The sequence below is a fragment of the Oncorhynchus gorbuscha genome, linkage group LG08 (assembly GCF_021184085.1).
Source record: "Oncorhynchus gorbuscha isolate QuinsamMale2020 ecotype Even-year linkage group LG08, OgorEven_v1.0, whole genome shotgun sequence".
Lineage (NCBI taxonomy): Eukaryota > Metazoa > Chordata > Actinopteri > Salmoniformes > Salmonidae > Oncorhynchus > Oncorhynchus gorbuscha.
The window spans coordinates 7,939,120-7,962,369 of record NC_060180.1 but is presented as its reverse complement, the minus strand read 5'-3'; the positions used below and the strand labels follow the sequence as shown (position 1 = coordinate 7,962,369).

The 23,250-nt window shown below is 43.9% G+C and overlaps 1 protein-coding gene across 2 annotated transcripts in view; it reads right to left on the bottom strand.

Annotated features, from left to right (window-relative positions):
- The window catches only part of LOC124041146 (sodium/calcium exchanger 1-like), a 228,537-nt gene extending 211,114 nt beyond the window's left edge, over nucleotides 1-17,423 (bottom strand). For both annotated transcript variants that reach the window (XM_046358371.1, XM_046358372.1), the window contains exons 1-2: nucleotides 16,958-17,423; nucleotides 13,171-15,038 (exon numbers count right to left, since the gene is read on the bottom strand). In XM_046358371.1, coding sequence (XP_046214327.1) covers nucleotides 13,171-15,002 — 1,832 coding nt within the window. In that variant the 5' untranslated portion in view covers nucleotides 15,003-15,038; nucleotides 16,958-17,423. The remainder of the gene's footprint in view (nucleotides 1-13,170; nucleotides 15,039-16,957) is intronic.
- Nucleotides 17,424-23,250: the final 5,827 nt, after the last annotated feature.

Here is a 23,250-nt window from a genome sequence, read left to right as displayed (position 1 = left end):
TATTATGCTACAATGAATGAGTAGCTTTGTCCAAACTTTTGACTTGGACTGTACATCAAACAAAGACACACACAAACACACCTTACGCTACAAACAAACGTGATAATGTGCTCTCATAAACAGACAAACATTACTTGTACACACATGCACAGTCTCACACACAAACAGTCGCACAGACGCACACACACACACAAACATTTGCACACTCTACAGCACTCTATTCCCATTGACTAATGTGGATAAATGGCCTTCTATAGAACCATGGCACTGTCTTCCCAAGAATGAATATAAAAATAAGTGCATTAGAAGGCTCATAACCATTTATAAAAGCAACTTAACTGTGAAGGTGAGGGAATGAAGTAACATTTTTATCAAAGATGATCTGTCTCCTCCTCCCTTTCAAAACCCTTCAATCCAGGGCATTTATTCACAAAGAGTCTCAAAGTAGGAGAGCTGATATAGGATCTGTTTAGCCTTTTAGAATAAGATGACATAAACAGGGGGGGATCTGATCCTAGATCAGCACTCCTAGTCTGAGATATTTTGTGAAGGTCCATAATCTCTGGAAATAGTACAGTAGCAGAGGAGAAGTCTGGTCTCCATCTACAGACAATATGAATGTGTATGGGACAGACAGTACTAGACATCATCCTCATCACACTGTCTCCACGAGGTGAGTTCTACAGTATGGGAGTGTTCTAGGCGTGTGCTGAATATTAGAGGAATCACTCAAAACTATTTTCTCTCTTTCTCAGGAAGTCATGACTTATCTCATCCCAACTCACTGTAAAAAGTGTCACTTCTGAGCCACCTTAGTGGAGATAAGTGCCCAGGAGGGGAGAGAGAGAGCAGTGGAGTCAGGATGGAGCCCCTGAGCTTGTCATTTTAATCCAGGCAGAAAAAAAGTTGGTAAAAGCAGGATAAAATCCAGGAACACTTAAAAGTTCCACTTTGGAATAAATGACCATTCAGGGATAATGGTTACATGACAGTTCAGGGATAATGGTTACATGACAGTTCAGGGATAATGGTTACATGACAGTTCAGGGATAATTGTTACATGACAGTTCAGGGATAATGGTTACATGACAGTTCAGGGATAATGGTTACATGACAGTTCAGGGATAATGGTTACATGACAGTTCAGGGATAATGGTTACATGACAGTTCAGGGATAATGGTTACATGACAGTTCAGGGATAATGGTTACATGACAGTTCAGGGATAATGGTTACATGACTGTTCAGGGATAATGGTTACATGACTGTTCAGGGATAATGGTTACATGACAGTTCAGGGATAATGGTTACATGACAGTTCAGGGATAATGGTTACATGACAGTTCAGGGATAATGGTTACATGACAGTTCAGGGATAGTGGTTACATGACAGTTCAGGGATAATGGTTACATGACAGTGCAGGGATAATGGTTACATAACAGTGCAGGGATAATGGTTACATTAGACTAGTGGTTAGAGTGTTGGACTAGTAACCGAAAGGTTGCAAGTTCAAATCCCTGAGCTGACAAGGTACAAATCTGTTGTTCTTCCCCTGAACAGGCAGTTTAACCCACTGTTCCTAGGCCATCATTGAAAATAACTGACTTGCCTAGTTAAATAAAGGTACAAATTTAAATAAACATGACAGTTTAGGGATAATGGTTACATGACAAGTGGATTGAAGTTTGGAAGTTTAAGTACTTTAAGGAAAATCTTAGACTTTGTGTGTGTGTGTGTGTGTGTGTGTGTGTGTGTGTGTGTGTGTGTGTGTGTGTGTGTGTGTGTGTGTGTGTGTGTGTGTGTGTGTGTGTGTGTGTGTGTGTGTGTGTGTGTGTGTGTGTGTGTGTGTGTGTGTGTGTGTGTGTGTGTGTGTGTGTGTGTGCGCGCGCGTGCGTGCGTGTGTGCATTCATGTCTGTGATGTTAAGTGCTCACATATTCCAATAAGTATGCATATAGTATGTGTTGACGCTAAAGTGGTAGTTGATCGTAACATGACAACTGGATTGAGAAGTGTGTATGTACAGTTAATTGTGTATGAGAGAGAGAGAGAAGGGAGGGAGGGAGAGAGAGAGGGAGGGAGGGAGAGAGAGAGAGAGAGAGAGAGAGAGAGAGAGAGAGAGAGAGAGAGAGAGAGAGAGAGAGAGAGAGAGAGATGCAAAAGAGAGAGGATATTTGTATGCCTGGCTGTGTGTGTGTGTGTGTGTGTGTGTGTGTGTGTGTGTGTGTGTGTGTGTGTGTGTGTGTGTGTGTGTGTGTGTGTGTGTGTGTGTGTGTGTGTGTGTGTGTGTGTGTGTGTGTAGCCGTTGCATCAACCATGTCATAAGAGTGACTGTGCTGTGTCAGCAGTCTGAGATGGGAGCAGTGGAAAAGGTGCAGCAGGTCTCAGAAGACTCCAAGTTATTCTAATCTGTGAAAATACCCGAAACAGCCAAAAATCCTCTACAAAGACCTGCCTGATATCCATGCCAACTGCTTTGTTTCAGCTTTCAGCCTCTAGTCTAGTCTACTTACTAACTCAGTCTATTTCTCTTTTACTCTCTTTATCTGTCTCTCTCTATGTCTCTGTCTATCTCCCCTGTATCTGTCTCTGTCTATCTCCCCTTTATCTGTCTCTCTCTATGTCTCTGTCTATCTCCCCTGTATCTGTCTCTGTCTATCTCCCCTGTATCTGTCTCTGTCTATCTCCCCTTTATCTGTCTCTCTCTATGTCTCTGTCTATCTCCCCTTTATCTGTCTCTGTCTATCTCCCCTGTATCTGTCTCTGTCTATCTCCCCTTTATCTGTCTCTCTCTATGTCTCTGTCTATCTCCCCTGTATCTGTCTCTGTCTATCTCCCCTTTATCTGTCTCTCTCTATGTCTCTGTCTATCTCCCCTTTATCTGTCTCTGTCTATCTCCCCTTTATCTGTCTCTCTCTATGTCTCTGTCTATCTCCCCTTTATCTGTCTCTGTCTATCTCCCCTTTATCTGTCTCTCTCTATGTCTCTGTCTATCTCCCCTTTATCTGTCTCTCTCTATGTCTCTGTCTATCTCCCCTGTATCTGTCTCTCTCTATGTCTCTGTCTATCTCCCCTTTATCTGTCTCTCTCTATGTCTCTGTCTATCTCCCTTTTATCTGTCTCTCTCTATGTCTCTGTCTATCTCCCCTTTATCTGTCTCTCTCTATGTCTCTCTCTATCTCCCCTTTATCTGTCTCTCTCTATGTCTCTGTCTATCTCCCCTGTATCTGTCTCTCTCTATGTCTCTGTCTATCTCCCCTTTATCTGTCTCTCTCTATGTCTCTGTCTATCTCCCTTTTATCTGTCTCTCTCTATGTCTCTGTCTATCTCCTCTTTATCTGTCTCTCTCTATGTCTCTGTCTATCTCCCCTTTATCTGTCTCTCTCTATGTCTCTGTCTATCTCCTCTTTATCTGTCTCTCTCTATGTCTCTGTCTATCTCCCCTGTATCTGTCTCTCTCTATGTCTCTGTCTATCTCCCCTGTATCTGTCTCTGTCTTTATCTCTCTATGTCTCTTTATCTCCCTGTCTCTCTCTATGTCTCTGTCTATCTCCCCTGTATCTGTCTCTGTCTATCTCCCTTTATCTGTCTCTGTCTCTGTCTATCTCCCTTTATCTGTCTCTCTCTATGTCTCTGTCTATCTCCCCCTTTATCTGTCTCTCTCTATGTCTCTGTCTATCTCCCCTTTATCTGTCTCTGTCTATCTATCTCCCTTTATCTGTCTCTCTCTATGTCTCTGTCTATCTCCCCTTTATCTGTCTCTCTCTATGTCTCTGTCTATCTCCCCTGTATCTGTCTCTCTCTATGTCTCTCTGTCTATCTCCCCTGTATCTGTCTCCCTGTATCTCCCCTTTATCTCTCTCTATGTCTCTGTCATCTCCCCTGTATCTGTCTCTCTCTATGTCTCTGTCTATCTCCTCTTTATCTGTCTCTCTCTATGTCTCTGTCTATCTCCCCTGTATCTGTCTCTATCTATCTCCCCTGTATCTGTCTCTCTCTATGTCTCTGTCTATCTCCCCTGTATCTGTCTCTCTCTATGTCTCTGTCTATCTCCTCTTTATCTGTCTCTCTCTATGTCTCTGTCTATCTCTGTCCCTCTATCTGTCTATCTCTGTATCTGTCTCCCTTTATCTGTCTCTGTCCATGTCTCTGTCTATCTCCCCTGTATCTTTATCTCTCTCTCTATGTCTCTGTCTATCTCCCTGTATCTGTCTCTCTCTATGTCTCTGTCTATCTCCCCTGTATCTGTCTCTCTCTATGTCTCTGTCTATCTCCTCTTTATCTGTCTCTCTGTCTATCTCCCCTGTATCTGTCTCTCTCTATGTCTCTGTCTATCTCCCTGTATCTGTCTCTATCTATCTCCCCTGTATCTGTCTCTCTCTATGTCTCTGTCTATCTCTGTATCTGTCTCTGTATATCTTATCTGTCTCTGTCTATCTCCCCTCTATCTGTCTCTGTCTATCTCCCCTGTATCTGTCTCTCTATGTCTCTGTCTATCTCCCCTATCTCCCTGTCTATATCTGTCTCTCTCTATGTCTCTGTCTATCTCCCCTTTATCTGTCTCTCTCTATGTCTCTGTCTATCTCCTCTTTATCTGTCTCTCTCTATGTCTCTGTCTATCTCCCCTTTATCTGTCTCTCTCTATGTCTCTGTCCCCTATCTGTCTCTATATCTTTATCTGTCTCTCTCTATGTCTCTGTCTATCTCTCCCCTGTATCTCTGTATCTCTCTCTATGTCTCTGTCTATCTCCCTGTATCTGTCTCTGTCTATCTCCCCTTTATCTGTCTCTGTCTATCTCCCTGTATCTGTCTATGTCTATCTATCTGTCTCTCTGTCTCTATCCCCTGTATCTGTCTCTCTCTATGTCTCTGTCTATCTCCCCTATCTATCTGTCTCTGTCTATCTCCCCTGTATCTGTATCTGTCTATCTCCCCTGTATCTGTATCTGCCTATCTCCCTGTATCTGTCTATCTCCCCTGTATCTGTCTATCTCTATCCCTGTATCTGTCTATCTCTATGTCTCCCTGTATCTGTCTATCTCCCTGTATCTGTATCTGTCTATCTCCCCTGTATCTGTATCTGTCTATCTCCCCTGTATCTGTCTCTATCTCTATGTCTCTGTCTATCTCCCCTCTATCTGTCTCTCTCTATGTCTCTGTCTATCTCCCCTCTATCTGTCTCTCTCTATGTCTCTGTCTATCTCCCTCTATCTGTCTCTCTCTGTCTCTGTCTATCTCCCTGTATCTGTCTCTCTCTATGTCTCTGTCTATCTCCCCTGTATCTGTCTCTCTCTATGTCTCTGTCTATCTCCCCTGTATCTGTCTCTCTCTATGTCTCTGTCTATCTCCCCTCTATCTGTCTCTCTCTGTCTCTGTCTATCTCCCTGTATCTGTCTCTATGTCTCTGTCTATCTCCCTCTATCTGTCTCTCTCTGTCTATCTCCCCTTTATCTGTCTCTCTCTATGTCTCTGTCTATCTCCCTTTTATCTGTCTCTCTCTATGTCTCTGTCTATCTCCCCTTTATCTGTCTCTGTCTATCTCCACTTTATCTGTCTCTCTCTATGTATCTGTCTATCTCCCCTGTATCTGTCTCTGTCTATCTCCCCTTTATCTGTCTCTCTCTATGTCTCTGTCTATCTCCCCTTTATCTGTGTCTCTCTATGTATCTGTCTATCTCCCCTGTATCTGTCTCTCTCTATCTCCCCTGTATCTGTCTCTCTCTATGTCTCTGTCTATCTCCTCTTTATCTGTCTCTCTCTATGTCTCTGTCTATCTCCCCTTTATCTGTCTCTCTCTATGTCTCTGTCTATCTCCCCTGTATCTGTCTCTCTCTATGTCTCTGTCTATCTCCCCTCTCTCCCTTATCTGTCTCTCTCTATGTCTCTGTCTATCTCCCTGTATCTGTATCTATGTCTCTGTCTATCTCCCCTGTATCTGTCTCTCTCTATGTCTCTGTCTATCTCCCTTTATCTGTCTCTCTCTATGTCTCTGTCTATCTCCTCTTTATCTGTCTCTCTCTATGTCTCTGTCTATCTCCTCTTTATCTGTCTCTCTCTATGTCTCTGTCTATCTCCCCTGTATCTGTCTCTCTCTATGTCTCTGTCTATCTCCCCTGTATCTGTCTCTGTCTATCTCCCCTTTATCTGTCTCTGTCTATCTCCCCTGTATCTGTCTCTATCTATCTCCCCTGTATCTGTCTCTCTCTCTATGTCTCTGTCTATCTCCCCTGTATCTGTCTCTGTCTATCTCCCCTGTATCTGTATCTGTCTATCTCCCCTGTATCTGTATCTGCCTATCTCCCCTGTATCTGTCTATCTCCCCTGTATCTGTCTATCTCCCCTGTATCTGTCTATCTCCCCTGTATCTGTCTATCTCCCCTGTATCTGTATCTGTCTATCTCCCCTGTATCTGTATCTGTCTATCTCCCCTGTATCTGTCTCTCTCTATGTCTCTGTCTATCTCCCCTCTATCTGTCTCTCTCTATGTCTCTGTCTATCTCCCCTCTATCTGTCTCTCTCTATGTCTCTGTCTATCTCCCCTCTATCTGTCTCTCTCTGTCTCTGTCTATCTCCCCTGTATCTGTCTCTCTCTATGTCTCTGTCTATCTCCCCTGTATCTGTCTCTCTCTATGTCTCTGTCTATCTCCCCTGTATCTGTCTCTCTCTATGTCTCTGTCTATCTCCCCTCTATCTGTCTCTCTCTGTCTCTGTCTATCTCCCCTGTATCTGTCTCTATGTCTCTGTCTATCTCCCCTCTATCTGTCTCTCTCTGTCTATCTCCCCTTTATCTGTCTCTCTCTATGTCTCTGTCTATCTCCCTTTTATCTGTCTCTCTCTATGTCTCTGTCTATCTCCCCTTTATATGTCTCTGTCTATCTCCACTTTATCTGTCTCTCTCTATGTATCTGTCTATCTCCCCTGTATCTGTCTCTGTCTATCTCCCCTTTATCTGTCTCTCTCTATGTCTCTGTCTATCTCCCCTTTATCTGTGTCTCTCTATGTATCTGTCTATCTCCCCTGTATCTGTCTCTCTCTATGTCTCTGTCTATCTCCCCTTTATCTGTCTCTGTCTATCTCCCCTGTATCTGTCTCTCTCTATGTCTCTGTCTATCTCCCCTCTATCTGTCTCTCTCTGTCTCTGTCTATCTCCCCTTTATCTGTCTCTCTCTATGTCTCTGTCTATCTCCCCTGTATCTGTCTCTCTCTATGTCTCTGTCTATCTCCCCTTTATCTGTCTCTCTCTATGTCTCTGTCTATCTCCCCTTTATCTGTCTCTCTCTATGTCTCTGTCTATCTCCCCTTTATCTGTCTCTCTCTATGTCTCTGTCTATCTCCCCTGTATCTGTCTCTCTCTATGTCTCTGTCTATCTCCCCTTTATCTGTCTCTCTCTATGTCTCTGTCTATATCCCCTTTATCTGTCTCTCTCCCCTTTATCTGTCTCTCTCTATGTCTCTGTCTATCTCCCCTGTATCTGTCTCTCTCTATGTCTCTGTCTATCTCCCCTTTATCTGTCTCTCTCTATGTCTCTGTTTATCTCCCCTTTATCTGTCTCTCTATATGTCTCTGTCGATCTCAACCTCTCCCTTTTTCTCAGATTCTGTCTATCTCATTTCTCCTCCTCCACATTCTCTCCCTCTCTCTCTCCTTCTCTCTACCCCTCTCTCTCTCTCTCTCTCTCTCTGTCAAATGACTGACCCTCTTAATCTTCGCTCTTCTACTGACCTGGCTGTGCTGCCTCACTGCACCACCAAAAATCCAGGACAAAATGACAAAGCAAAAAAACATATCTCTGTCCTCCAAGTTCACTCATTATGGAAGGAAACATGGTGGAGGTTGAGACAGTTTGACAAAGTTTGGTAATGAATGGTGTGGCTGTTGAACAAGTTGAGGAGACTAAATGACTTGGTGTTACCTTGTATTGTAAACTGTCATGGTCAAAACATATAGATTCAATGGTTGTAAAGATGGGGACAGGTCTGAGGACTCCACAAAGCAAGTCCTGCAGGCTCTAGTTTTATCTTATCAAGATTATTGTCCAGTCATATGGTCCAGTGCTGCAAAGAAGGACCTAGTTAATCTGCAGCTGGCCCAGAACAGAGTGGCACGTCTGACACTGAGACGCCACTGTAATCAGAGGGCTAATATCAATACTATGCATACCAGTCTCTCTTGGCTAAGAGTTGAGGAGAGACTGACTGCATCACTTCTTCTTTTTATAAAAAACAGTAATGTGTTGGAAATTCCAAATGGTTTGCTTAGTCAACTTACACACAGCACTGACACACACATTTACCCCACCAGGCATGCGACCAGGGGTCTTTTCACAGTCCCCAGGTCCAGAACAAGTCATGATGGCATGGAACTCCCTTCCATCTCATATTGCGCAAGTGAACAGCAAACCTGGTTTAAAAAAACAGATAAAGCAACACCTCACGGCACAACGCCTCTTTAAATTCATATGAATTGTAAAGTATTTTGTCATGTATTTTCGTTATGTGTCGGACCCCAGTAAGACTAGCTGTCGTCGTGGCCGTTGGCTAATGGGGACCTTAATAAAATAAAACATCTAGCAGGGTGACAGCAGCAATGTTGCATGTAAACAGCCCAGGGTGACCACAAAGCCATGAAGTCAGTCCCATGAATACACACATACTGTACAATCACACTCCTGAAACTAGAGGTACAATGTACACCTTTAGAGGTATAATGTACACATAGGTCAAATGTACACAACTTGAGGTACAATGTGCACAATTAGAGGTATAATGTACACAATTAGAGGTATAATGTACACAATTAGAGGTATAATGTACACAACTAGAGGTATAATGTACGCAATTAGAGGTATAATGTACACAATTAGAGGTATAATGTACGCAATTAGAGGTATAATGTACACAATTAGAGGTATAATGTACGCAATTAGAGGTATAATGTACACAATTAGAGGAATAATGTACACAATTAGAGGAATAATGTACACAATTAGAGGAATAATGTACACAATTAGAGGTATAATGTACACAACTAGAGGAATAATGTACACAATTAGAGGAATAATGTACACAATTAGAGGAATAATGTACACAATTAGAGGAATAATGTACACAATTAGAGGTATAATGTACACAACTAGAGGAATAATGTACACAATTAGAGGAATAATGTACACAATTAGAGGAATAATGTACACAATTAGAGGTATAATGTACACAATTAGAGGTATAATGTACACAACTAGAGGTATAATGTACGCAATTAGAGGAATAATGTACACAATTAGAGGTATAATGTACACAATTAGAGGAATAATGTACACAATTAGAGGTATAATGTACGCAGAGGTTAAATGTACACAACTTGAGGTACAATGTACACAATTAGAGGTATAATGTACACAGAGGTTAAATGTACACAACTTGAGGTACAATGTACACAATTAGAGGTATAATGTACACAATTAGAGGTATAATGTACGTAATTAGAGGTATAATGTACACAATTAGAGGTATAATGTACACAATTAGAGGTATAATGTACACAATTAGAGGTATAATGTACGCAATTAGAGGTATAATGTACACAGAGGTTAAATGTACACAACTTGAGGTACAATGTACACAACTTGAGGTACAATGTACACAATTAGAGGTATAATGTCCACAATTAGAGGTAGATTGTACACAATTAGAGGTATAATGTACACAGAGGTTAAATATACACAACTTGAGGTACAATGTACATAACTTGAGGTACAATGTACACAATTAGAGGTATAATGTACACAATTAGAGGTATAATGTACACAATTAGAGGAATAATGTACACAATTAGAGGTATAATGTACGCAATTAGAGGTATAATGTACACAATTAGAGGTATAATGTACACAATTAGAGGTAAAATGTACACAACTAGAGGTATAATGTACACAATTAGAGGTATAATGTACACAATTAGAGGAATAATGTACACAATTAGAGGTATAATGTACACAATTAGAGGTATAATGTACACAATTAGAGGTATAATGTACACAGGATACCACTGCCACCGGCATAACCCTAAAACAGACAGACAGAAAATCTCCCAAATGGCTCTCTGTTGATTAGCCATGCTAATGAACTAAATCTGTTTCCCATACAACAGGCCTGTCAGAGGGGAGAGGAGAGGCTGCAACACGAACCGAAAAACCACACAAAAGCCTTATTACTGACTAAATACTAAAACTTTAGGGGGACGGCGCCTCTGACATGACAAGCACTCGCACAGAAGAGATGGAGGGAAGAAGTGGAACAGCACGGTGTGGAGACTACGGCAGTTTGCGCTAGCTGAAATATCTCTGTTAATAAGGATCTCTATCCAGCTCCTGTTAGTGCAACCTCTGAGACCTGGCTCTTTATGCCGTGCTCGTGTTTCTGGGCTGTGGACTGGAGGGGTGGAATGGGATGTAAGTGGAGGTCCACACTGGTGGAATATGATTCACAGTGTTTGTTTTTGAGTAACAGTAACAGCTTATTAGGTGGGGTTTTTAATGTCTGTTAAATGTTTGTAAGAAATGTAAGCGTATTAAGTGATAAGGAAACATGTAGGAAGTTAAGAGATTTGGTTTTGGCAGTTTTGGCTAACTCACTACTCGATAAGTGACTTGTCTTTTAATTTTCCTTTCCGGGCAAGGTTCAGAGTGGAAGTTAACCTCAGGTATCTGTTAGCACATGAAGATCAATGAGTTGAACAATTTTAAATCACAACGATTCTCCCTATCTCGCTATTTCTGTCCATCCTCACATCATTTCCCCAACCTGCCACCCTCCAGTCATTTCCCCAACCTGCCACTTCCAGTCATTTGCCCAACCTGCCACCCTCCAGTCATTTGCCCAACCTGCCACCCTCCAGTCATTTCCCCAACCTGCCACTTCCAGTCATTTGCCCAACCTGCCACCCTCCAGTCATTTGCCCAACCTGCCACCCTCCAGTCATTTGCCCAACCTGCCACCCTCCAGTCATTTCCCCAACCTGCCACTTCCAGTCATTTGCCCAACCTGCCACCCTCCAGTCATTTGCCCAACCTGCCACCCTCCAGTCATTTGCCCAACCTGCCACCCTCCAGTCATTTGCCCAACCTGCCACCCTCCAGTCATTTCCCCAACCTGCCACCCTCCAGTCATTTCCCCAACCTGCCACCCTCCAGTCATTTCCCCAACCTGCCACCCCCCAGTCATTTCTCCAACCTGCCACCCTCCAGTCATTTCCCCAACCTGCCACCCTCCAGTCATTTGCCCAACCTGCCACCCTCCAGTCATTTGCCCAACCTGCCACCCTCCAGTCATTTGCCCAATCTATCCTCTGGTCAAACAGACTGCAACCACAGCCAGTGCTCCACCAACCCATCTCTTCAAGCAGTCTACTCAGGTACTCATATCCAATTCTGGAGACAAATTACGCTTCGCTTTCTGATGGGAAGCCCAAGTGAAAGAGGAGAGAGCTGAAACTTCTCCTCTAATGGTTTGACTGCGACACATGGACTCCCGTGGACTGAGGGAGCTTGCAGCTCAGTTAGAGAAGAGGCTGTCACCGGGCCCCCAGCCCCCCAGCCCTCAGTCCACGGGCCCCCAGCCCATGGGCGCTTCACTTCAGATCGTCTGCATCCTAATTCATTTTTCTACAGTTACAGTGTCCTCTCCCCTTTCTGGATGTGTTCAAGGGCTTGTTGGGAGGTGGTTAACACATTTCCAGTTCTCTGGTAGGAGGTTTGGCTTTCTTGTCGTCTGAAGATGAAACTGTGATACGGACTCTTGCCCCCTCAGAGCCTTGCCCACTTTGGAGCCTTTGCTCCAAACATCGCTAGAATAAAATTCAAACCCTGAAATATACTGTGGCAAGATATTGAATAAAAAGTTAAAATGTAGATACAGGTATAATTTTTGTGGAAATGAAACAAACTATGTGATATCATATTTCCATATTAAAACCAGTGCTGCTGCTGGTCTAGACTGTAAGCTACTGGTTCCTGTACTGTAGAATACCTTACCTCTGACGCTCCATCATTTCATTTAGACAAGTGTTCTTAAAGTCCACTAAGCAGCGCTGTAAGAGCAGCGCTGTGAGAGCTACGCTATGGAAACGGCAATGGGCCTCGGAAAGTTGAACCTAAACATCTGCTTTGAATCTGTTTAGAAACAAGCCCTTTTCATTCATCTGTCTCACTCGTCCCCTGCATGTCAAATAGGGTGAGTATGGGGAGAGAGGGAGAGAAAGAGGGGAATAGAGAGTCAGAGACAAGCTGCTCTTGTCCTTTTATAAAGGAATTAACTAGCCCAAACCTTAAAACATATGAGACACTCTTTTCAGAACTGTGAATACAGGCATAGAGCCTAACCTGATCATTCAACCCTGAATGCCAAGTCTCTGACATTTCTACGAACCCTCTCTAATATTAAATGAGATACAGTATACCTGTAGTGGCATATCTGTAAGACATGCCAGATCCAATCCACACAGTTATCTGAGATGCAGTACAGAAACCACATCAGTGGCAATACAGAAACAAAATAACAACCGAAATTCATTCACGATACATCAACTATGGTCAAAGCTTATAGAGTTCAGGCTGGTCATGCCTCTGAAATTAACGAGGAGCAATCCAACATGGATAAACCTGAGAGCGATTCAAACACAGATGCTGAGAACTCAGCAGAAATCACACGTTCAATAAATAAATCATTAAGTAAATGAGTGAATGAATAAAGGAATGAATGAATGAATGAAGAAGCAGAAAGGAGAGTGGAAACAAAGGGAGTTGATGACGTCTCCTCATGGCACACAAGCAGTCCGCTGCACCACGACCACGACATGACACAAACACACTCAGCATCCATCCTCATCATCATCAACACATGCATTCACAGACAAACAAAACCCAGCATCAGCATAGACTACACATGCATAACTAGAGAGACTGACAATAAACTGCATTGGTGGCTTCAGATTTATACATTACACAACATATTTCAATTAGCCTACTCACTTTTTGAGAAATTTGTCTGAAAATATTCATTCAAATGTAAAATGTTCATGGCCAAAAAAACATAATAGCACACTAATAAGCAGTGTAATGTCAGCCCCCACATATAAAATTAATAAATATTTTAGAATAACTTAAGAACTTACAAGATTTCATCGTTCTGGAACTCCAGGACCCCGTGGGTATCTTCGAAATCCTCTCCTCCTCCACGTGCCGTGCCCTCCACGGTCTTGTAGGGCACCATGACAACCCCACGTGACCCTGACGTACGCAGCACCTTCACCTCCATGGTGCCCACACTCTCACTCACATGTGCCACCGGCTCCTCGAACGTGAAGATGCCGGCGTGGTCGTCGTCAAAGATGGTCACGGTTGCCGTGGCAGGCAGGCCGAGACAGGCCACCGCCTCCACGTGATTGGTCTCTGGGTTCTCTACCTCCTCTCCCTCTGCCAGCAGCACTTTGACGTTGCTCAGGTGGATCAGGAAGTTCTCATCCTCCTCAAAGATGTCATCATCAATGATGCCCACACGGATCTCCTTCTGGGTCTCGCCGGGCTTGAACACCACCACCCCCTCGGTGAACTCGTAGTCCGAGCCCGCGTTGGCTGATCCATCCTCCGTACGGAACTCCACCGACACTGTCTTGGTCAGGTCACCGCCTCGCCGCAGCACGTTAACTGCCACTGTGCCGCAGTTCTCCAGGCACTGGTAGGAGCCGGGGTCAAAGTATATCTTGGAAATGGGGTCGTTATCTGCCACATCAGAGCGAACCTCGTGCAAGCTGACGGCCTTGCGGGCCTGGTCGGCCGCATGCTTCTTCAGGATGTTCCCAGCGCCGGTCATGAGCCTGGTGGCCTGGCAGCGGTAGAAGGCCCTGCTCTTCTGCTGCGAACTCAACACCTGGTAGTTGGCCAGTTCAATCAGCTGCTCCACCTCCTTATCTGGGTGCTTCTGCTTCAGCTCTTTGAGGATCTTGGCCATGTCGCGCCGGGTCTCCTCCTCATCCAGGTCCTTCACGTTCAGGTCCAGCCCCAGAGGCCCGTCCAGGAAGTCTCCCGCGTGAGAGTTGAGCATCTTTCCGTCCATCTCAATGTCGACTTTGGACGGGAGCGGGCGGTCACCCTCGGTTTCAATAATCATGCCCCGCTGCTTGCCGGTACGGTAGCGCTTGTAGACGTACTTGTAGAAGAGGAGGCGTCGGTCAGCGACCCAGGCGAACAACACGCAGATGGGGAAGAAGAAGAGGGTGAGCAGGCCCTCCCATACCTGCACTATGCCGGGGGAGATGACAGCCAGGATCAGGTAGAGCCAGATGTAGGCGAAGATGCTCCAGGTGGCTGTGACGAAGAAGACGCGCAGGTGCTTGACCTTACGGACCTCCCCGTCGGGCACCACCCACACACAGATGCCGATGATGACAAACATGTTGAAGGCGGCGCTGCCCACGATGGTGCTTGGACCCAAGGTTCCTGCATCAAAACCGTGGCCGCAAACCTCAATGACGGACAGTAGGATCTCAGGGGCACTCGAACCCAGGGCCATGAGCGTGAGATTGGACACTGTCTCATTCCAGATCCGCACGGTGGTGGTGGTGGTCTCTCCGTTGGGTCTCTTGATGGTGATCTCTTTCTCCTGAGAGGTGATGACCTCGATGGACGCCATGAAACGGTCAGCGATGATGGACACTCCAAGGAACATGTACACCAGGGCCACGAAATAGACTGTCGCCCGTGCCACTTTGTCCCCGAACGAGGGATTCTGAGGTTCCCAGATAGGCAGAATCACCCCTTTTTCGCATGCTGTGCCTGCTGTGGTACACACAGTAACGTTGTCGCTGGCAGTTGGAGACACAAACTGATCCAAGTCCACGTCCGAGGACATAGCTGTCACATGTTGGAATTTGAGAAACATGATTGCTACGACAACCACAAGCCGAAGGCCAAGGGAAAGCATGGGGGAGAGCTGAAAGTGTCCCATGATTCTGGAGTGGTGAGCTTCCTCTGCTTCCTAAACCTGCAAGGGGGGGGGGGGTGATTACAGGGTTGGAATTACTGGAAATGTAACACAACTTACTCTCACTGTAATAATAGTGTAATAACAATATGTAGTAATTCACATGGATTATAATATAATATAACCATGGGGCTCCCGAGTGGCGCAGCGGTCTAAGGCACTGCATCTCAGTACTAGAGGCATCACTACAGACACCCTGGTTCAATTCCAGGCTGTATCACAACCAGTTGTGATTGGGAGTCCCATAGGGTGGCGCACAATTAGCCCAGCATCTTCCAGGTTTGGCCTGTGTAGGCCGTCATTGTAAATAAGAATTTGTTCTTAACTGACTTACCTAGTTAAAAAAAGTTTCAATAAATTGTTTAATTAAATAAACATTTCATATCAATTATTCCCCTGGTGAGTGGCTGCAATGCCTATAATAGTACCATAGGGTTTGGCACTTGATTGGTTGGAAAGGAGGTAGCAGAAGATACATTTTAACTGATGTCTGCAGGGATAATAATAATAATACTAATACATTTTCACATATTTCATATGCTTGGTAGTTGGTACTGTGGTGAACATTACGCAGATATGTCACGTGCATAGCATTTTATGAACATTTAGCATCCAGAATATTTTACAAGGCTCTATAATCACCAGCAATAGGTGACAATATCAAGTTATTCATTCTCCTTATAGCAGGAGATAAAGCATGAATAGGTTTAAGACTAGTAAAGAGTAGGGACGGTTCCCCGACCTTTGAAATAAGAGGGGAAGAGAGGAGACCTTGAGCGTGTATAGCCTGCTATGCGCCGAGATACCGCGGGTACAGAAAGCATCCAGTGCAGCCGGAGGGAAGCGACACTAACCGTGCTGGACTACTCACCTTCAATGTAGTCAGAAAGGAAGCAGACGCGCAAACATCTAGGAAAGATTATATTGGACTAATTGACCATAGCACTTAAATGTACACCATATTTTCCCAGGGAAAATTGTGGTGAATTATATTGGAATTATAGCGATTCATTGTTTAATATCAGTTTATAATAAAATGAACTTGAATATGAAATCAATAAGACAGCAGGCTACTTATGATAACTAATAATGTAGGTCTGGTATATCAGTCTAGTAAACTATGCTAATTATAGAAAGAAATGTTGGAGGCATGGTCACGGCAGTAGCCTATACAATTTGGTGCCGCCTTTAGAGCATCCTTACCAGTTTGGAAGCATACAATTCTAGCCAGATTTACTATAGGAAGGTTACATGTATGGACTGTTGTGTGATTTCTATTGTTTTCGACGGTGTCATCAGTTGATGTATTAATGACTAGGTTTACAGAACATGCTCATTCAATATAAACCTCCAATTCCCTAATCCATAGTTGGAATCCGCATATTGGAAATCCAATGCGAAGGCACAACCTGCACAAATAACCCGCATAGGGCGACGTGAATGCTTTTGGCGCAATGAATAACTCCGGAGTAGCGCAAATATACCGCGTGTAGGATAGCCTAGGCATGCTATTGCCGACATGGATCAATGTATGCGGGTTTAGGCACGTTGTACACAACTTCCAAGTGCATATTTGGAAACATGGGCAAACGACCAGGTCTTGCTGTGGCAGGAAGGCAAGCAAGGAAGCGCAAGAATGAAACCCAATTCCTACATATTGAGACATTCTCAAAAGCTAAAATAGACTCCATATAAATCTCCAAGGCTTTACCATTTTAATCTCAGACAGAATGGTCGACTAATCCCAGTAGATCCGTATAACATATAATAACCTGTACAGAATTTAAGATAGCTAAAACATGCGTCCACACTGTATCTCACAGCTCTATCGAGTGGACTAAACTTGCTGTAACTAGATTGTGCCAGAAAAATACACAATTTGTTATATGTTAATGAAAACAATATAAGCAGAATCATACCTTTCACAATATAATGGTAAGATCCACAGGCAGAAGTCAGCAATAGTAGTTGTAGTAGCCTAGACGTGGTATTACAGCTCACATTCGTGCTGGGTTTTATACGAAATCAAGGCGAGATACCCCGGTGAAGAAAAAACGAGTTAAAGATTCCCATGCACTCGCAGTTTTTCACGACCTGTATGAGATGAACAGATAACTGATGTTTTATCAGTAAATCTGCATATCGGAGAACTAAAAGGTGCGCTGAGAGTTCTTCCTCATTATTTCCCCCCCCTCTCTCTCTCTCTCTCTCTCGCTTTCACTCGCCTTCTCTCACTCAACCTCTTTCCTATCCTATTCGATGTGTGGACAGCCACAGAGCTCCATGCACAGAGACCGAGTCCAAAGTGCGTTTAGAACGCGGATAACTCCCGGAATACACTTTTTTTCCCAAAGCTCTACCGCTCGGGGATCATTCTATCCACATCGATTTCAGAAAGAGCAAAGGGAAACGACTCTAAAAATGCGGCCCGCTGCCAACCCGCCTATCAACACCAAGACCCTCCCATTGCTCCACTTTAAATACTTGGGGTAACGTTATATACATTGTAATTAGGCCTACATTTCAATAAACTTGGTAATTGCAGTACAATGTACTACATCATGCTACTTGTATGATTTCCCTTATTTTTTTGAATAATGAGGGTTGCTTTGAGATGGGGTCAGTCTTGTCATGGTCGGTTCTTTTTTTCCTCAAGTAACCTTCTGTCTTATGTAACCATACCAAACGTAACAAATCATACTAATTTGATTGTCCCAGATTTACATGTACTATGTTGGCATCTTTAGTTTATGAGACCAGGCTGTAACTTTGCTCTCTGTTTCTGCCCATTATCACCTGTCAGACTGCCGATATTTGAAGGAGTAGCTGTAGATCGGGGTGGGTAACATTGATGGGGGTGGGGGTCACAAAACATCTAAACTCATCATGAGGGGCTGCAGTTGCTCAGGGGTCTGTATACCCATATACACCCCTCCACCACATTGCAAGCAAAACATTTTAGTAACCCCCCTCTTATTTTTACATTTGAGAGTTAATTTTGTGCAGTTCTACACATTTTGCCATGGGGTGTAGAGAATAGGTTGCTGTTTTAAAGTAATCTAGTTACAGTTCTACACATTTTGCCATGGGGTGTAGAGAATAGGTTGCTGTTTTAAAGTCCTTCAAAATTAATACATTTCCTTCAATTCTACACGTTTTGCCCTTAGGGGGTACAGATGACAGCCATCATCAAAAACAATGGAGAAAATTTATCCCATAACATTTTAACATGGAAAAGCTGTTCCAACATTCAGCCAACAGTAGCAGCCAATGTGTGCTGTTCAATGTAGGCCGACATTCCAGAAGACTTTTTGAAAAATAAAATGCATGGCTTGACATCAACCTGTTTATCCACATGTCCTTCAAATCAAATGAGATCATATTTTATTTGTCACATGCACCAAATACAACAAGTGTACTTTATGGTGAAATGCTTACTTACAAGCCCTTAACCAACAATGCAGTTCAAGAAGAATAAAATGTTTACCAAGTAGACTAAAACAAAAAGTACTAATAAAAGTAACACAATAAGAATAACAATAACGAGGCTATATACAGGGGGCGCCGGTACCGAGTCAGTGTGCAGGGGTACAGGCTAGTTTAGGTCATCTGTACATGTAGGTGGGGGAGAAGGGACTATGTATAGGTAACAAACAAACAGTGAGTGTACAAAAGGGAGGAGGGGGTCAATGCAAATTGTCCGGTGGCGATTTTATGAATTGTTCAGCAGCCTAAAAAAAGCTGGTAGAAGCTGGTAAAAGCTGTTGAGGAGCCTTTTGGTCCGAGACTTGGTGCTCTGGTACCGTTTGCCGTGCGGTAGCAGAGAAAACAGTCTATAACTTGGGTGACTGGAATCTCTGACAATTTTATGGGCTTTCCTCTGAAAGCACCGCCTATTATATAGGTCCTGGATGGCAGAAAGCTTGGCCCCAGTGATGTACTGAGCCGTTTGCACTACCCTCTGTGGTCAGATGCTGAGCAGTTGTCAAACCAGGCAGTGATGCAACCGGTCAGGATGCTCTCGATGGTGCAACTGTAGAACCTTTTGAGGATCTGGGGACCCATGCCAAATCTTTTCAGTCTCCTGAGGGGGAATAGGTTTTGCCGTGCCCTCTTCACGACTGTCTTGGTATGTTTGGACCATGATAGTTAATTGGTGATGTGGACACCAGATCCATATATGGCGATGGTCTATTTGCATATAGGCCTATTGCAGCTCTGATTGGTTATGGTGCGCTGGTCAGTGTAGAGTACGGGCCAGTGTAGAGTCATGCCATTCAATGCAATAGAATCCTACTCTGTGTTCTGCCGACAACAACATCTCTTGCACAGTTAGTTTTGCATACCAAGTCTTGCATAGCTCGTTTTGTTTCGGTATGTTTCGGTATGCATTGAAAGTGGCTAATATTGAATTGATTCGATCACAATTGCCACAGTAAATGGAAACTTTGATAGTGTTAACTAACTGGAACAAGGTGTGTGAAGTTCAATGTCGTGCTTCTCTCAGTGGGCTGATACTGTATTTCTTCTGCGGGACAGTCCAGAGGAAGCTGTGCAGCAGTCTCGGGGCTACTGCGCACGGTGTGCATGCACGCAGCTTAGAGGGAACATTGTCTATACAGTACACGATTTTAGTTTTTGTTGTCCTAGGCTACCTGGCTAAAATGTTTGCTCAATAACCTAACTTCCATTCACAGGAAACGTTAGCTAGTTAACATTAGTCTTCTACATCTAAATACAACTTCCATTCTCTCAGGCCAGGGGCACAATGTATGAATTTATGGTTGAATCAGAATCTCCATTATAATCATTGGCCAGTATGGAGAATTAAGTAAAACCACAAGTCCCAAATCCCTATCTCCATCCATGGCAATATTTAGGAAATCGCTAGCTAGCCACCGGAGATCAACCACACAACGAGATGCAACAATTCCATTTTTTTTCTGTCAATGAGATTTGGCTTCTGATGTGACACCTTTTTTTGATGTGCCAGGAACATTCACAGCTGAACTCACTCGGTTTAGCTAAATGCTGATTGCCTGTTATTTTATACTACTACTGCAGAGACAGCCTGCAGAGTTCTGTCATACTATCCAGGGCTGTGCCAAAACAATTCAAGCTTCTACTTCTAAAACGCCACCTTTCCAAAAACAAGTCTCTCACCGGTCCCCCAGCTGTGCCCTGGACACCATATGTGAATTGATTGCCCCCCATATATATTCAGAGCTCGTATTGTTAGGTCACCTAAACTGGAACATGCTTAACACCCCAGCCATCCTACAATCTAAGCTAGATTCTTTCAATCTCACACAAATTATCAATGAACCTACTAGGTACAACCCCAAACTGTCAGGACCCGGTTACAAACCCGGGTCTCCGGAGTGAGAAACAGTCACTAAACCAACTGAGCCACGAATAGTCAACAGAACCCAGAAGATGAGGCAGACACAGCAGTACTTGAGACGGTGTATTTAATGAAGTAAAAAGTGAAGTTCTTCAGGAAAACATGTAACTCCACAACCTCAAAAGGAATTCCACAAGAACAAAGGTAATCCTCCAAGACAAAAAAAGTAAATCCACAAGGTGGAAGGTAAAGCACAAAAAGCCTCAAAAGATACTCAAAAACAAACAAACAAGAACAAAAAACAGAATTCCACAAGAGAGTCCACCGGGATCAACAAGAGTTCACAGAGTACTAGGGCTGGGTGCTAACATACAAACACAGAGCAAAGAACTGAGTAAAACAAAGGGTTTAAATACAATCAGGGGAAACGAGGCACAGGTGCAAATAATAATGGGGATCAAGGGAAAACAAAAGGTCAAAAGGCACAATGGGGGCATCTAGTGACCAAACGGACCGGAACAACCCTGGCCAAATCCTGACACAAACCTGTAAACACGGGCACCCTCATAGATATCATCCTGACCAACATGCTCTCTAAATACACCTCTGCTGTCTTCAACCAGGGTCTGCGGTCAAACAACCACCCCTCATCACTGTCAAATTCTCCCTAAAACACTTCAGCGAGCAGGCTTTTCTAATCGACCTGGCCTGGGTATCCTGGAAGGATATTGACCTCATTCCGTCAGTAGAGGATGCCTGGATATTCTTTAGAAGTGCTTTCCTCGCCATCTTAAATGAGCATGGCCCATTCAAAAAATGTAGAACCAGGAACAGATATAGCCCTTGGTTCACTCCAGAGCTGACTGCCCTTGACCAGCACAAAAACATCCTGTGACATACTGCACTAGCATTGAATAGCCCCCGCTATGCAACTTTTTAGGGAAGTTAGGAACCAATAGACACAGGCAGTAAGGAAAGCAAAGGCTAGCTTTTTCAAACATACATTTGTATCCTGTAGCACAAACTCCCAAAAGTTATGGGACACTAAAGTCCATGGAGAATAAGAGCACCTCCTCCAGCTGCCCACTGCACTGAGGCTAGGAAACACTGTCACCACCAATAAATCCACGATAATGGAGTATTTCAATAAGCATTTTTCTACGGCTGGCTATGCTTTCCACCTGACTACCACTACCCCGGTCAACAGCCCTGCACCCCCCACAACAACTTGCCGAAACCTCCCCCATTTCTCCTTCACCCAAATCCAGATAGCTGATGTTCTGAAAGAGTTTAAAAATCTGGACCCCTACAAATCAGCTGGGCTAGACAAACTGGACCTTCTCTTTCTAAAATTATCCGCCGTAATTGAAGCAACCCCTATTATTAGTCTGTTCAATCTCTTTTTCGTATTGTCTGAGATCCCCAAAGATTGTAAAGCTGCCGCGGTCATCCCCCTCTTTAAAGGGGGAGACACTCTAGACCTAAACTGTTACAGACTCTATTCTACCCTGCCTTTCTAAGGTCTTCAAAAGCCAAGTTAACAAACAGATCACCGACCATTTCGAATCCCACCGTACCATCTCCGCTATGCAATCTGGTTTCCGAGCTGGTCATTGGTGCACCTCAGCCACGCTCAAGGTCCTAAACGATATCATAACCGCCATCGATAAAAGACAATATTTTGCAGCCGTATTCATCGACCTGGCCAAGACTTTTGACTCTGTCAATCACCACATTCTTATCGGCAGACTTAACAGCCTTAGTTTCTCTAACGACTGCCTCTACGACTGCCTCTACTATTTCTCAGATAAAGTCCAGTGTGTCAAATCAGAGGGCCTGTTGTACGGACATCTGGCAGTCTCTATGGCGGTGTCACAGGGTTCAATTCTCGGGCCGAAACTCTTTTCACTGTATACATCAATGGTGTCACTCTTGCTGCTGGTGATTCTCTCATCCACCTCCACACAGACAACACCATTCTGTATACCTCTAGCCCTTCTTTGGACACTGTGTTAACTAACCTCCAGATGAGCTTCAATGCCATACAACTCTCCTTCCATGGCCAAATGCTCGCTGGCTTCCCTTGCATTCAATGCTACTAAATACCATTCTCTTTTTGACCAGACAACATCAGATAGATGGGTTACATATACTGAGACAGAGGGGTGCTGTTTCATTTGCTGGGATCCTTTTCCGCTAATACGCATTCAGCCTCTTTCGAATTTGTCACGACTTCCACTGAAGGTGTTTCCTCTCCCTGTTTGGGCGGTGCTCGGCGCTCGTCATCACCGGTCTACTAGCTGCCACCGATCCTTTTTCCTTTTCACTTGGTTATGTCTGTCTTGTGTTTTACTTGTGTTCTTTTTGGGTAATTAGGGGGGGTATTTAAATCTCGCCATTTCCTCTGGATTTTGTGCGGGATTGTTTAGTTTGCTGTCATTTAGTTTTGGGTTGCGTTTTTGGGGTTCTGTTGAACAGGTGGGTTTTTCCCCGGATGGTGTCTGGGTGGTTTGAGGCTACTGTTGTAGTCCTATTTTTCCTGTTCTTTGGACTTGTTTATTAAACTCCCTTTTCGAAACTTGCTTTCTCCTGCGCCTCCACATCTCCTTTGGGAGATATCTGACAGAATTGAAGGAAGTTTATGAAACACAGAGAGACAACATATATGTTAATTTTTTAAAATGGGGGGTGTGCGGGCGACTGGGTTCCCTTGGCATCGTATACGTATACGTATATATTACGTATTTATGTATGTATATACGTATATATACGTATATAAACGTATATATGATTATTATTATTTATATTATTATTGTTTTTGCTCAATCTGATTAGGTGGGCTTGGCTCCCCAGTGGGTGGCTCCTGAG